Source organism: Penicillium malachiteum (genome assembly GCF_028827825.1).
Source record: "Penicillium malachiteum strain IBT 17515 chromosome Unknown utg000005l:1.0-9002435.0:326005.0-9005861.0, whole genome shotgun sequence".
In the NCBI taxonomy this organism is placed as follows: Eukaryota; Fungi; Ascomycota; class Eurotiomycetes; order Eurotiales; family Aspergillaceae; genus Penicillium; species Penicillium malachiteum.
This window is the reverse complement of record NW_026643099.1, coordinates 635,797-649,704: the sequence shown is the minus strand read 5'-3', so window position 1 is coordinate 649,704 and position 13,908 is coordinate 635,797. Positions and strand designations below refer to the sequence as shown.

The following is a 13,908-nucleotide window of genomic DNA, read 5'->3' as shown; positions in this document are numbered from 1 at the left end:
ATGTGGCTCCTTCAGTTTTACCTCTGAATGTTCACCTGCTAGCAGAAACAGTATCAGGTGACTCAGGAGATGATCAAGTCAATAAGTAGTATACCTAGAGGCTAGTCAGTAAGTACTAGATCTCAAGGTTCCTATTGAGTAGTAGATGGTTAAGCACATTTGAAAACTCGGAATTATTTCCAGCCCTAGAATCTTTAGACCTTTCCTGTCCTGAAACGCCGATTGGAGCAGGAAAGCTTGAACGTAATACTTGGTCAGGTTTAAATGTTATTAGAGACAAGGGTAGATGCCTCACTGCAACGACGGGAGACACATCGGCGACCCCGATCGTCGATCTTAACCCCGAATCTAAGATATGAGTGCCATTTGGAGAGGATCGGCATTTTGACATGCTTATATGGACACTTGGGACGCCTAGTGGGACCTGCATGTGCATCTCATACGTCCAATAAAGCTTGTATTTTAAGACTTAAATAGTTCACAGCGGGTCACGACGGGACGTGGAATGTCTAACCGCAGCATTAAGTCTACGTGTATAGTTCAGCTGGCCAGAATGGATATCCTGAACTAGCGCTTCTATTCTCAATTCATTCAAATGTAGAATACTTTAAAAACCTCAATGATTCTCCCATCAATTTATTATCTCTATCATCAATCACTCCAGTCCCACTTCCATTGTGTCACCTTCAGACCATTTGCTACATACTTCTTCATCTCAAGTCCAAAATTTCACTTTGCCTATTTCTCAAAATGAAGACCACATCCGCTTTCACTCTTCTTATGGCTGCTGCCACTGTAATGGCCGCCCCTGCCAAGCGTCAAACCTACCAGGCCGAGATCCTCAGCAGTATTAAGGCTGTCCTGACAAGCACAAGCGGATCCTTCGAGCTCGTTCTTGATGACCTCAACTACAATGAAACCACCACTATCGATGTGAACTGGTATGCTATTTTATTCCATTTTTCTTGACCCTTCTCGTTAAGTCAGAAAATTAACAAAGTTCTATAGGGATCGTCCCGGTGAGCCACCCATGGAAAACTGGAGCGCGGATGGCAACTACATGCTTTACTTCCCAACCAATGTGACCAGCGTCGAGCAGTTACAATTTGTGATTGATCGCGCTTTAGAGCTCCAATTTGCCGTCGTTTATCTGAACAGCGAGGCTGAGGACTCCGAGTGGACTTGCGGCACATTTGATGGAGCTCCAGGAACACAGCAGTGCTACATCTCTGCTGACCTTACGGTCGTCCCCACTACCACTTCTTAAGTTCTGTTCATTTGATTGAAGCTTTTGTATGAAGATTTGAATTTTAAAATATCAATCTGAGCCTCAGTATCGACATATTATATTTCAAAGCTTCGCTTCTTTGAATTGTTCTTTTTTTTCGTTTCTTTTCATCTGAGACAAGTTGTTTTTCTTTTGCGAAATGGGGTGAATTACTAGTAAAATAATGTTCCTGGATCACTGGCAATAGCACTCTACATCTATATTGATTGATAAGATCTTTCGTAAATTAAGATTCCCTCGCATAGTCATATTCAATGCTTGGCAATTTTACTATTCGCATTCGAGAAGATGCCGGTGGAATTTCAACACCGGCTCGGATATCAAGGCCCCAAAAGGTAAAGTAGCCGGCAGTAAGATTTAACTGATCGTCATTTCAAGGTTCATCCTTGATCTTCTGACAATTTTTTTAATTGCTTGCGGGGTTTAAACTACTCTGAGAAAGTCTTGATCTAATGCAGCACCCATGGCAATTCCCCGCATAAGGCCACACGGGATGCCGTCACTATTTAACCCATGCAATTCGCTGTTTAGAAAAGGCATTCAAATGTTTCTGCAAGATTCACAGGGTTCTCAGCTCGAGCATTGATATTATTCAAATCGCATAATGCTTGTCAATCAATTTTTGTTGTCGGTCTTACTACCGATCACTAATTCTGTTGAAGTTGCAGCTATCGCTCATGATTCAGGTGTCTCCGGGCCCTCACTGGAACTGATTCATGAATACTATGACCAGTGGCCCACAGGTATGTATAAGGCCCAGGAACGTAAAGCGCTATTTCTAAAATGATAATTCTTAGGCGTCGCTGTCTCATCAACTGGCCGTATCTTTTCATGCTATCCCCTTGGATTGGACTCCAGCAATACCAAATACAAAGTTGCGGAGCTGATCATCCGCACCGCCGAGACACCTTATCCCTCTACTAAGATCAACTCTCCACCAGGAGGGCCATATAACTATTCTACAACTCCGGCAGTGAGTATTCTTCTCAAGAACCCCTTCCTTCATTCTCCTGCTGATAATATCAGACATCGGTCAACTATGCGGACTAGTTCATTAGCGTGCAGAGCATATATATCGACGCGAAGGACAGACTGTGGATTCTTGATACCGGCCGTGCCCAAACAGCAGATGGCGATCTGCTGCCATCTAGTTATGGCGGGCCAAAAATCGTGGGAATCAATATCACCACGAACGAAGGATTTCAGACAATTCTCTTCCCACAAGATGTGGCATACCCAGAATCGGTATAACCCTACTCTCTGGTCCTCACATCTGACAAAGCCCTAACTTCCATGTATGATACCTCAAAGATGTGCGCTTTGATCTGCGCAGCAGCATCACCGAGTCCGGGCAAGGCGTTGCCTACTTGACAGATTCAAGCTTCACGTACAACAATGGTATCGTGGTCGTGGATCTCGGAACCGAGGAATCATGGCGTCACCTCGATACCCTAGCTTGGGTGAAACCAGATCCAAACTTCTAGCTTACTATCTGGGCCGATTCAGTGCAGACACAATTAACTGGTGTCGACGGGATCACTGTCTCCGCTGATGGCGAAACACTGTACTTCGGCGTTGTGAGTGGGCGGTACATCTACTCCGTACCGACTGTCCGTCTGCGCGATCATACATCCACAAATGCGGCTATGAAGGCAACAGCAGCTGTGAATCGTTTGGTTCAAAAAGGCGTGAGTGATGGGTATGAGGTCGACTCGAATGGGTACATCTATTTGGGTAGCTTTGAGAGTAACGCGATCAATGTTTTCTTTCCTGATAACCTGACCGTGTCGACTTTTGTACGGGATCCACGCATTGGATGGATGGATACATTGAGTGCTGTCAAATTGTCGAGTAATGAGACTGGCTCGGGAGCCACGAAGGGGTATCTGTATTTTACTGAGAATCAGTTGTGGCGGTCGACTCGTCAGAAGCCGTATGGGTTGTTTCGTGTTCCGTTGCCAGATGGAGGACAGAAGGTTACCCTGGGTACGAGCTAACAGTTTTGTGAGATAAATTTATGTATAATGAATTGAAAAACTAAGAAAAAGGAATGGAATAAAATGTGCTCGAGGCATCATGATGTAAGAGAAGCTACAAGTTTGGAAAAATCATAAATCAAATAAAATAGATGAAAATAATCTGTCAATATCAAATGAACGAGACAAAATCAAATCCAGTCAAATGAGCGTTCAAATATTGTTAGAACATGCAGGTACATCCAAAACAGTATGTCTCAGACATTCACATCCATCTAGTTAGGACCACCAGCGCCCGAAGGAGCTGATCCTGACCCTGACCCAGACCCGGAAGATGGCGATCCACCATCAACATCATCAGACCCACCCCCGGACTCGGCGACACCCCCACTAGCAGTATAAACAAAGCTATAGTTAGGATCATACTCAGCCGAAGTATTAACAGCAATTGTAATCCAGCCCAGCAAGCCATCACTAAGATCATCGCCCAACTTCACATAGCTCAGAACAGGGTCCGAGTCGGAACCCGAAGTCTCATCTGAGAAGACACGGTCATCCGCATTTGTAGTGATAGTCACAGTGTTCTCACTATACGGAGAGGTAGCCTCAACATCATAGATAAGGTCCTGGTCCCAGAAAAGCTGTCCAATATGCGCAACAGAGCCACCGGTAATAGTATCATTCGCCAAGACAGTCACATTCAGATGCGCAACGATATGGTGATGCGTAGTACGACCAGAGTAGTGACCCGGGAAAAGAGTATTGAACTGAACCACACCATCGCTGTCGGTCTTCTGAATACCTCGCAAGAACGTCGCATTCAGGTTCGACGTGTCAGCCGTGTTTCCGTTGCCAGTAGCTACAAGGCCAGAGTAGACACCTGTAGCATTGCAGTTCCAAATGTCCGAGTATAGATCCGTGATAGGTTCACAGGTATCCACATCAACGAACTGAGCGTCAAAGATGATGGGGACACCAGCTTGTTCTTCACGAATATCGGAGCGGATCAGCTCGCCTAGGACATAGTAAGGGCCAGTTTCACCCTCTGGGTTCAAGACACAGGTGGAACTGGTGTCAAACAGCGAGTCGGCGGATGTCTCAGCGGTAATGCTGGAGTCGTTCACCAAGTGGGACTTGTCAAGGACGTCGTCGGTATCGCGGAGGGCAAGGTGACGGCGGTGGAGGTCATAGATACTGCGGCGACGGGCTTCGGCACGCGTATTGAAACCGTTGGTCTCAAATCGTTTGGCACATTTCTCGAGGCCTCTACGAGCACTCTCTTGGAACATGCGCTTTTGAATAGCGGCTTGGACATTGTGTTCCTCTTGCTCGCCTGGATGGGCTAAGACTAGAGGAACAGCCAACAAGAGAAGGCAGGTCTTCCAGGAAGAAGTGAACTGCATGGTAGGAAAGTATAAGAAAAATGATTCTGATATATGATCCAAGTGCTGAATAGATTTGTTTGTGTTCAAGTTGATATTCTGGTCTGAACAGGCTGCTCATCGCTGCTTTTATAGTTCAAATGACATCTAGTATACATCCCTCGGCATATCCAACTCCTACTTTCCAACTCAACCCCTCGCCCGCGAGTGCCACGCAACAACGGAGCATCAATGTTAGAAATCCCGTGCAATTGAAGAGTAATAAAGATCCCTGATCTATATTGATACGTAAACTATGGCAAATAATTGGCTCATGAAGGAATTACCAATGCCAAGCCCAGCCCAGCCAAGCATCTGCCAAGGGAACGAGGACGCGGCCATGCATTCCCGGAGCATCTCCTTTCCTATTCTGCTTCGGAGTGATATATTCATGTCCATCATGACCTTCTTCAGTGGCTTTTGACAGCTGCAAGGGCCACGTAACCTGGAGACGCGGGTGATCATGATGCTTTAAATTAGGGCTGGGATGGGCATTGATCGACATTGTGGCTGTTCTTCAATGACAACCTTGGTAGCATAACATTATTCGTCATACTATTCAAGGTCGACTCGGAGTTTCTTGACATTTCTCAATATCAAAATCCATTAATACTAGTAGGTCCTGAATCCAAGTGTTGCCAGGTGATATCCTCATACCCTGGAATTATAATCAATACGATAGGGGTCCAACTTGAAGTCACTGAAAACCTTGGAACTCCCCATCCAACATTTGAAGGCTCCATGTCTACATGTGCCATTGAGTTTCGACTTTACTTGAAACTCAATGCATGATGTAGTGTGCTAGCCAAGATTTTCCGGAATGATATTCTCCAGACAATAATCATCTGCACGCTGCCAAGACGATGTAGTTCTTGATTGATGTCTTCGCGGCCTCACCCTGCGACGTTCTAGACGACATAATGCAGCGGATGAAAGGAAGCACTAGTGCTAGTAGTACCCGGGAGTATATTCGCAGAGACTATAATTGCAATGTTAGCGTCGGACATCATGTCTGAAGCATGCTACAGTATCTCCTCGGGCACATAAGTGAAAGAGGGTTAAATTTCGGGAAAGCCTTCATAGATACATAAGTTACCACGATGTGATATTCAAATAAAAGATAGAAAGAAAAAACAGCAGGGAAAGTGTGCATATCGTAGACCTAGGTGGATAGTGGTGAAAATAGAAACGGGAAAACAATATGAAAATAAAAACATGGAAGAAATCCCAGCGGTAGGACATTGCGACAGCCAGGCCCGAATCTCCTTATTGGTGGCAACATAAACAGCGATATGGGTCGTATTTCATACTAAATGACGCCGTTGTCAGATGTAAATCAGAAAGGAAAAATAGAGCAGGGAAAAGCGCCGGGCTAGGAACTCCAGAGTTCCACGCCCGGCTATTGTGCTCGCATGGGGCATTGAGAGAAAAGAAAAAAGTATGTGCGCGGTCTATTCATCTGCTCGCTGGTCCTGGAGATTGGAAGGGACCGGATTTTCTCATCCACTCAGCTCGCATTCTTGTCTGTTTTGCTCGGGCTTAAAATATCCACTGAAGGCAAGGCATTAGAAGACGAATCATTTCGTGCCTTCTGGTCATCGTTGCCCATCTTTTGGAGAATCGCATTTCCTTCCTTCTCTGTCTCTGGGTCGTGTATCCCATGGCTAGCCATGATCTTCTGTGCATCTTCAACAATCTTGTCCGCTTCACTCACGCCGTGAGGGACATCAGTGGCTGGGTCTCCATCCACACCAATGGGCTCGGCCTTGCTGGTGACGACATCTTTGACCCGGTTCGTGTCAAGTCGGATGACCATACAGGACAAATTGTCAGTACTGAATCGAGCGAGCGCATGGTCAACCAGGATCTTCGAGGCATGTTGAGCATCTTGGATGTTCCGTATAAGATCAACAGCTTCTTGATCAGTGCAGACATCCCATAACTACAGAAAATGTTAGAAACTAGTTCAGAAACTATTGAAAGAATTTTTTGCTTACCCCATCACAAGCAAGAATAATAAACTCATCTGCATCAGGCTGGATGACAGTTTCGGTAGTGTAAGGGTGTCCTGTGACGAGATCCTTAAGATAGGCATCGCCCAAAGCTCTAGTCACCGCCAGAACACCATTGACACGATTGTTGAGAATCAAGCCTCCAGCGTTAGTGATACGTCTTCCTTCATTCTCATCGCTTCCTTTATGATCGTATGATAGTCGAAGTGCCTTCCCATTACGGCACAATACAATGCGGGCGTCGCCCACATTGGCAGTGTAAAGGACTCGCTGGCGGACTGCTTTTTCTTGCAACTTTGGAATAGAAGTGCCCATGGATGTTTCTTGGGTTGGTGTAGTCTCGGCAGTATCAGCCTTATTAGCGGCCGCGGCAGTAAGAGCAAGAGCGGCAGACCCGGTGGCTGACTGTGAGCTTGGCACACGATCCTCCCAGCGAAGCACTGCGGTCACTGCAGTACAACCACTGTTCTTGACAGGCAGCTTCTCCAGTTGCTGATCAACGCTGGTGAAAGTTTGATCGAGAAGTTCGGGCACAGGCGCATTGGGGCTTCTCCGCATGATCTCCTCAAGAATCAAATGCAGCTTCTTACCGCACCACTCTGCTGCGAAAGTTCCAGCATGGCCATCAAAGATGGCGAAGTAGCCGTTATCGGTTTCTACCACGTTTGACAACTCTCCTGGCCAGGATGCATTCGGCGGAGAAGTACCATTCTTGTCGGTTTGTCCAGTCGGGGCTGGCGTTCCAAGAAAGTTGTACAGGTAGGCGTGAGTATCCTCCATTGTTCGACGACATTTTCGATTCCGGTCCTCAGTCACTCCTACGCGAAATGAGGAGCGCGCAGTTGGGGCTGATTCGCCTGCAGAATTGTTGAAAGATCCCTGTGGGACGCTCAGCGCAGGGTCCATCTTTCCCAGCCTCTGAAGCGGGCTTTCCGAGGTCTGGGGACTTGTGCTGAGTCCCGAGAAGCTTTGAGAACCTCCACCACCGTTCAGACTCAGCGAGTTTCTAGCGTTACTGAAAAAGCTGGCGGCCTTGGTCACGGTACTGCTGCGACGCTTCTTGTCTTTATCACCAGTAGGGGCTTGGTCCTCGCTCTGTCGTCGAGTAAAGAATCCGGAGCCAGGCGGCGAAAACCTCTTGTCACGCGGACTGGCGTTTTCGGGTTGAAGGCTCGTGTCGTTGTCGATTCGGGGAATTGGGGTTGGGTCTGACTTGTCTTTGGGTGGGCTCGAGGAGCCACTGAACATTCTGTTCAGCAACCCACCCTGCGAAGAGAAGCTACGGCGCTTGTTTCCTGCCAGCTTGGATGTATCCTTGAATGGTACAAGGATATTTGAATATGCACGGTATTGAGATCGGCCGGAAGAAGAGAGGCGACGACTTTTGCGAGCTGACGTAGAGTGCTCGTTCGAGTACGGAAGCACGGGCTGAGCGTTCACAAGCATGATTAGTATAGAGTTCAATTAGGCCAAACAACACGCAATCATCAAATCAAACAATGGGTGAAAATATAAGTTCTTTATAGAATGAAGGGCGTTGGGCAATGAATGGGGGGTATTCATGATGATCATCATGGGCAATGGGGGCGGCAGTTAGAGGCGAAAGGCCCTCGTCATTGTATGGGGCGGGGCAAGCAATAGGACCGAATGGTTCGGACGCCATTATCGATGTAGATATTTTGGCAGACAAGGGATCGATGGAGTTATTATCACCATCATGCAAGGTGAATATTGTCCGATATTTAGGGTTCCAGCGCGTCTGGTCGCTCTGATCGATCGCGGTGACCAACCCCACTCGACGGAACCTCCGGGGCTTTGAGAACACAGTGAAGGGAGTATCATGACTTACTTGTGTAAGGTAATTCCTGATGAAAGATTTGAGAACGGCCTGAATTTGGGACAGAGCCGAAGGATGTATAGGGGGAGAGAGGACAGAAGAAGAGAGTGAGTTCTGGTGATGCGATCCGGATGAGGAAAGCAATGGTCCCCCAACTCCGCCCCGTTGTTCACTAGGCGCCGTAGGCGGAGCCAAGAACGGAGGAGAGAAGTGGATCTTACTATGATGAACTATTGGAGAACGTCATAAATAGATGTGAGGAGTTGACGATTTGATAACCTTTTACTTAATACTGATATTTTAATGTATTACTCAATATATACGAGTCAATAAAACAGGAATAGTGTCCTTTCAACGAGTGGAGCCTATCGGTAGCTCTCACTCTAGGCCTCAGTAGTAGTATGAGATGGATATAGCTGAGAGGTTCCACGCTTCCAGGCCCTGCACACTGGCAGAGGCTCTATCATATAACTTGAACCTTGAAAGGGTTAAGTAATAACAGACATACTATTCAATGTGAGATCGGATTCAAGCTTTTAGTAACTATGGACCCAAATTTTACAAAGAAAAACATGTATGATCAGCAGTTAAGTGAAAGAAAATGCCAGCGGGCAGGTAGGAATTGAACTTCAAGATTTCAGAATTGATATCATATTACCATGAACTAAAATCTCCAAACCCACTTGAAGATTTTGTCTTCTTGCGAGCAGGCTCTGGGATGGGTTCCTCATCAACATATTCCACAATCTCATCTTCTTCGCCACGGTCGGCCAATGCAGCCTTGAGGTATTTCCCAACTCCACCAGCAGCACTGTCAGTGGATTCAGCACCAGGACCTCTGACACGTTTGCCAGTCCAGGTCATACGGTCATCATCAACTTGTTGAGTGGCCTCTTCATCAGCAGCACTAGCAGAGCCTCCCTTAGCTTCCTCAGCACGCTTTTGTTTCAGGAAATCCTCGAATGGATCCACAAAAATGGTTATATCTTTGATGCGGACTTCAGGGGTAGGTCGATTGGTATTTGAGTCAACTGGATGTGTTTCCAATGTGTTCAAAGTGGTGGATGATGGGGTTGGATCGTCGATCAACCGCCCAAATACAGTATGTTTGCGGTCAAGATGAGGCAAAGCTCGGTATGCAAAGAAAAATTGACTGCTGTTTGTGTTTTTGCCCTTGTTGGCCATACTCAATGTGCCTCGTCCATCATGCTTCAGAGGCCCCTCAAACTCATCGGAGAAATATTTGCCCCAAATGCTCTCGCCACCTCTTCCTGTACCAGTGGGATCTCCGCCCTGAAGCATGAACCCCTTGATATTGCGATGGAAAGTTACATCCTTATAGTAGCCCTTCTTGGCCAATTGAATAAAGTTCCACACGGTTTTGGGAGCGTACTCAGGGTACAACTCCAGGTTCAGATGTCCTGCAGTGGTGACAATTCGAGCATAGGCCTTGGCCTTCACTCGCCCTCGCTTCAGCATGTACTCTTCTTCTGATAGAAGCGCGAGCTCAGCGGATGTGTGTGGGGTAAGTCCAGTACTGGTGAAAGAAGCTGCTGCTTTTCCGGTAGTGAACTTGGCAGCATTGTAAGGGGTAGGCTTTCCTGGTTGAATTGCCCCAGACTTGACAGCCGCATTTGTACCTCCTGTCTTTGAAAGTGCTTTTGAGGCTGCGGCACCAGCCTGCTGCTGTGCCCTCTCAGCACGTGCTTTTGCAACGGCCTCTTTCGCCTTCAATATTTTTGCCGAGCTCCCCAGCGCATTAGTGTTGACACTGGCAGCTGCTTGTTGCTCTTCCAGAAATTCTGTCTGACCCTCCTTCAGATAGTTGAATGAGCTGAGGTTGCGAGATTCAATGTTTTGCGGGTCCTGCAAGGTGATGATATCTTTGCGAGTGAACTCTTCATCCGTAACGAGGTCTCGCCACATTTTTCCCTTTATATTGAGGCGCTCAACGGTGTCCCAAGCAAATACATTGCCACTATTGCGCAGCGCGACAATGTGTGTGTTATCCGTTAGAACCTTGTAGGTCACTGGGTCGACGTAGTCGCCCTCTTCGTTTTTCGCAATCGTGAGCTTGATCAGATCAGAACCCTTTAGCGGCGTCCCATCTACCGGATTTGTCCCATGCTTTTTAATCCACGGAAGAATATTGGTCAGGTCGAAGATGATTCCTGAGTGGGTGCAAACGGGGTGCGCAAAGGGTTGAAGGGAGAGAGAACAGAAATTGAAGGGGAGACGCTTAAATGTTGCCTGAGGACCTCCCCTTCGAGCCTTTCCAACGCCAGCGCCCGCACTGGCAGAGAAGGCATCTTCCGATGCCCACTCAGAATGTGTGATCTAGGATCAAGTTCAAGTTAGCGGTCGTTTGGAAATCGCGAGTATCCGATTTTATTAGTCCAGATCGCGGGTGGGGAGAGGTGGGCATACGTAGAGCTTATCCGTTCCTATTGAAATTTCTGTCAGTACAAGCTCAAATATTCCTTCAGCAAAGCAAGCGGATGCTTACCTTTTCCCATAATGTATGCAAGCTTAGTATGTCTCTCGTTGATTGTAAGTTAAAAAGATCGCGAGAATGACGCATGGTAAGCTAACTGTTTTGAGACTAGCTCTTATAGATAGCAGATAACATCGAGGCCTGGAAAAACTGGCACTATAGTCCGGACCGATAAGGCGCGTCTATCCACGCGCAAAAAAGAAAGAGGATAACCAATAATTGTCAATCATCTACTCCGAAGTATTTGTCCTTCCCTATTACGATTGGGGATCTTTTGTTAATGCATGCCGTTGGAAAGGGCATTCGATATTCAAAAGTTATTCGAAGAATCTCTGACAATCTCTCCGCGTACTCGTCTACAACGCGACCTGTTCTCGCGGAGAGCGCGATGTTCAAGAAAGCTGTGAACGACCATCCTGGGGGTACAACTTCCAAGCCCCTCCAGTCCAATCTCAATATGCTCCGTACAAACACCACGGTTCCTTCTAAGCCTCCTCCTTTACCCCAATCAGTGGGCATCAAGCGGAAAATCGAAATGACGAACAGTGGGGGAGGGTCGCTCGGCTCTCTCCATAGCACTGTCTATTTCGATGAGAATGACTTTGACGACGATCTCGATCTTGATCTCGACGAACCACTCCCATTTGTGCCGCCTAAGCCTAAGACAACAATTCCAAAGCCAGATCCGGTGACTTATCCAATTATTGACCTGACAACCGATAAGACGGAACCTGCAGATATCGTCAAATACCCAGACCTGCCGCCTGCGTCTCAGGAAATCGCGCCTCCATCGAGTAGCATGCAACTTCCATGGTCATCGTCACCTCCATCCCATTTCCAGGCTCCCCCAAAGGCTCGCACTTTGCCATGGCTGCAGGCAAAGGAACCAGCCAGTTTCGTCACCCCCAAGCGCACAAAATCCACGGATATTTGGAACAAGAGCGCAAGTGCTATCAAGGAAGAGCAAAAGGAGTTAAGACGAGAATACAAGAAGACTCAAATGGATGCTATGCAAGAAACGGCAGCTTCGCATTCCAAACCAAGCCAGTCTCTGCCCACTACTGTACTTAGTGATGAGCAGAACGCTGTTCTTGAAGCTGTTGTGGACCGCAGTAAGAGTATCTTCTTCACGGGCTCGGCAGGTACTGGAAAATCGGTGCTCATGAGAGAAATTATCAAAAAATTGCGAATAAAATACAAACGGGAACCGGATCGAATTGCAGTTACCGCATCAACTGGATTGGCTGCCTGTAATATTGGAGGTGTCACTCTTCACAGTTTCGCCGGCATTGGTTTAGGCAAGGAAGCAGTACCAGAATTGGTCAAAAAGGTAAATGATCAGTCTTTTGATTATATTGAGATGGATTGTTGTTGACAAAAAAAAAGATCAAGAAGAACCAAAAGGCCCGCAACCGTTGGCTCCGTACCAAGGTTCTCGTTGTTGATGAAGTGTCGATGGTTGATGGAGATCTATTTGACAAGCTGGAAGAAATCGCTCGTCGCATTCGAAACAATGGTCGACCATTTGGAGGTATTCAACTGGTCGTGACTGGAGATTTCTTCCAGCTGCCTCCTGTGCCAGAAGGGAGCAACCGAGAAGCAAAGTTCTCCTTTGCTGCAGCTACATGGAATACCACAATTCAACACACCATTCTTCTGACTCATGTCTTCCGTCAACGAGACCCGGAATTTGCGGCAATGCTGAACGAACTGCGACTTGGTAAAATCAGTCCTGCGACGATTGAAGCTTTCCGCAAGCTTTCCCGGCCACTCAATTTCCACGATGAGCTGGATGCAACTGAACTGTATGAATGATACCCCTCCATTGAATCCCTACTGCTTGAACTAACATTTACAACCCAGATTTCCAACTCGCTATGAGGTCGAAAATGCAAATTCCGCCCGCATGGCCAGGCTTTCGGGTGAAATGATGACCTTTAACGCCGTTGATTCCGGGACAATTCAAGATCAGCAATATCGTGAGAAGTTGCTATCTAACTGCATGGCCCCTCCAGTCATCAAGCTCAAGAAGGGCGCACAGGTCATGTTGATCAAAAATATGGAAGACAGTCTTGTGAATGGATCCATTGGACGAGTGGTAGCATTCATGGATGAGGCCAAATTCGATTGGTATCGTACCAATGACAGCGAATTTCAGGCGAATGGAGATGGTCAGATGAGTGATGATGAAGACAGCGCTGCTCAAGCACGGAAAAAGCTCAAGGGCATGGCTTACCAGGAACCAGGAGCCGCCCCTGCTCGACAGTGGCCTCTTGTTTGCTTTGTTCAGCCAGATGGTACAGAAAGACATCTACTATGCCAACCAGAAGCATGGAAAATTGAGCTGCCCAATGGAGAAGTGCAAGCTCAAAGATCACAAGTGCCATTGATCCTGGCATGGGCCTTGTCTATCCATAAAGCGCAAGGCCAGACCCTACAGCGTGTGAAGGTCGACCTGAACCGAGTCTTTGAGAAGGGCCAGGCTTATGTGGCTCTTAGTCGAGCGACTACAAAGGAGGGCTTACAAGTCACCCGGTTCGATCCCCAGAAAGTGATGGTTCATGCCAAGGTGACAGAGTTCTACAAGAACTTGGTATCAATCAACCAGGTGCTTAAGCCAAAGGCGAAGAAGGCGAAACTTACCGATGAATTTGATGATGACTTTCTCGATTCCTTGTGAGGCCACAGAATTGTCACATGAATGTCTCATTATTTGCCTTAGTATCCTCTGGACCTCCTTTTCATACTGTTGTATCAATTTTCCATAGTGATATCCTTGATCATATCTCCTAGTGATTCAATCAATCAACCCTTTTCTCTTTCTACCTCTATGTCATTTTCACTATTCTGAACTCAATGTGAACTAACAAGCATCTATTC

General features: G+C 47.0%; 7 protein-coding genes across 7 annotated transcripts; 3 read left to right on the top strand and 4 right to left on the bottom strand.

Annotated features, from left to right (window-relative positions):
- Nucleotides 1-750: 750 nt before the first annotated feature.
- N7483_010283 (uncharacterized protein) lies at nucleotides 751-1,267 on the top strand (the record flags this gene model as incomplete). The annotated part of the gene is made up of 2 exons (XM_057093710.1): nucleotides 751-941; nucleotides 1,009-1,267. The coding sequence occupies 2 exons, from the start codon at nucleotides 751-753 to the stop codon at nucleotides 1,265-1,267; spliced, it is 450 nt and encodes a 149-aa protein (XP_056939681.1).
- Nucleotides 1,268-1,892: 625 nt separating this feature from the next.
- On the top strand, nucleotides 1,893-3,285 carry N7483_010282 (uncharacterized protein; the record flags this gene model as incomplete). Its single annotated transcript, XM_057093709.1, has 5 exons — nucleotides 1,893-2,031; nucleotides 2,086-2,261; nucleotides 2,339-2,533; nucleotides 2,635-2,748; nucleotides 2,773-3,285. The coding sequence occupies 5 exons, from the start codon at nucleotides 1,893-1,895 to the stop codon at nucleotides 3,283-3,285; spliced, it is 1,137 nt and encodes a 378-aa protein (XP_056939680.1).
- A 254-nt stretch (nucleotides 3,286-3,539) lies between these two features.
- Nucleotides 3,540-4,667, bottom strand: N7483_010281 (intradiol ring-cleavage dioxygenase; the record flags this gene model as incomplete). Its single annotated transcript, XM_057093708.1, has 1 exon — nucleotides 3,540-4,667. The coding sequence occupies one exon, from the start codon at nucleotides 4,665-4,667 to the stop codon at nucleotides 3,540-3,542; it is 1,128 nt and encodes a 375-aa protein (XP_056939679.1).
- A 301-nt stretch (nucleotides 4,668-4,968) lies between these two features.
- On the bottom strand, nucleotides 4,969-5,190 carry N7483_010280 (uncharacterized protein; the record flags this gene model as incomplete). The annotated part of the gene is made up of 1 exon (XM_057093707.1): nucleotides 4,969-5,190. One exon carries the CDS (start codon nucleotides 5,188-5,190, stop codon nucleotides 4,969-4,971), a length of 222 nt encoding a protein of 73 aa, XP_056939678.1.
- A 1,002-nt stretch (nucleotides 5,191-6,192) lies between these two features.
- Nucleotides 6,193-8,143, bottom strand: ptcG (type 2C protein phosphatase PTC1; the record flags this gene model as incomplete). The annotated part of the gene is made up of 2 exons (XM_057093706.1): nucleotides 6,193-6,627; nucleotides 6,683-8,143. The coding sequence occupies 2 exons, from the start codon at nucleotides 8,141-8,143 to the stop codon at nucleotides 6,193-6,195; spliced, it is 1,896 nt and encodes a 631-aa protein (XP_056939677.1).
- Nucleotides 8,144-9,188: 1,045 nt separating this feature from the next.
- N7483_010278 (PPIL2 family peptidylprolyl isomerase) lies at nucleotides 9,189-11,050 on the bottom strand (the record flags this gene model as incomplete). Its single annotated transcript, XM_057093705.1, has 3 exons — nucleotides 9,189-10,871; nucleotides 10,962-10,978; nucleotides 11,041-11,050. 3 exons carry the CDS (start codon nucleotides 11,048-11,050, stop codon nucleotides 9,189-9,191), a joined length of 1,710 nt encoding a protein of 569 aa, XP_056939676.1.
- Nucleotides 11,051-11,308: 258 nt separating this feature from the next.
- Nucleotides 11,309-13,708, top strand: N7483_010277 (DEAD/DEAH box helicase; the record flags this gene model as incomplete). Its single annotated transcript, XM_057093704.1, has 3 exons — nucleotides 11,309-12,358; nucleotides 12,415-12,833; nucleotides 12,892-13,708. 3 exons carry the CDS (start codon nucleotides 11,309-11,311, stop codon nucleotides 13,706-13,708), a joined length of 2,286 nt encoding a protein of 761 aa, XP_056939675.1.
- Between the last annotated feature and the right edge of the window lie 200 nt (nucleotides 13,709-13,908).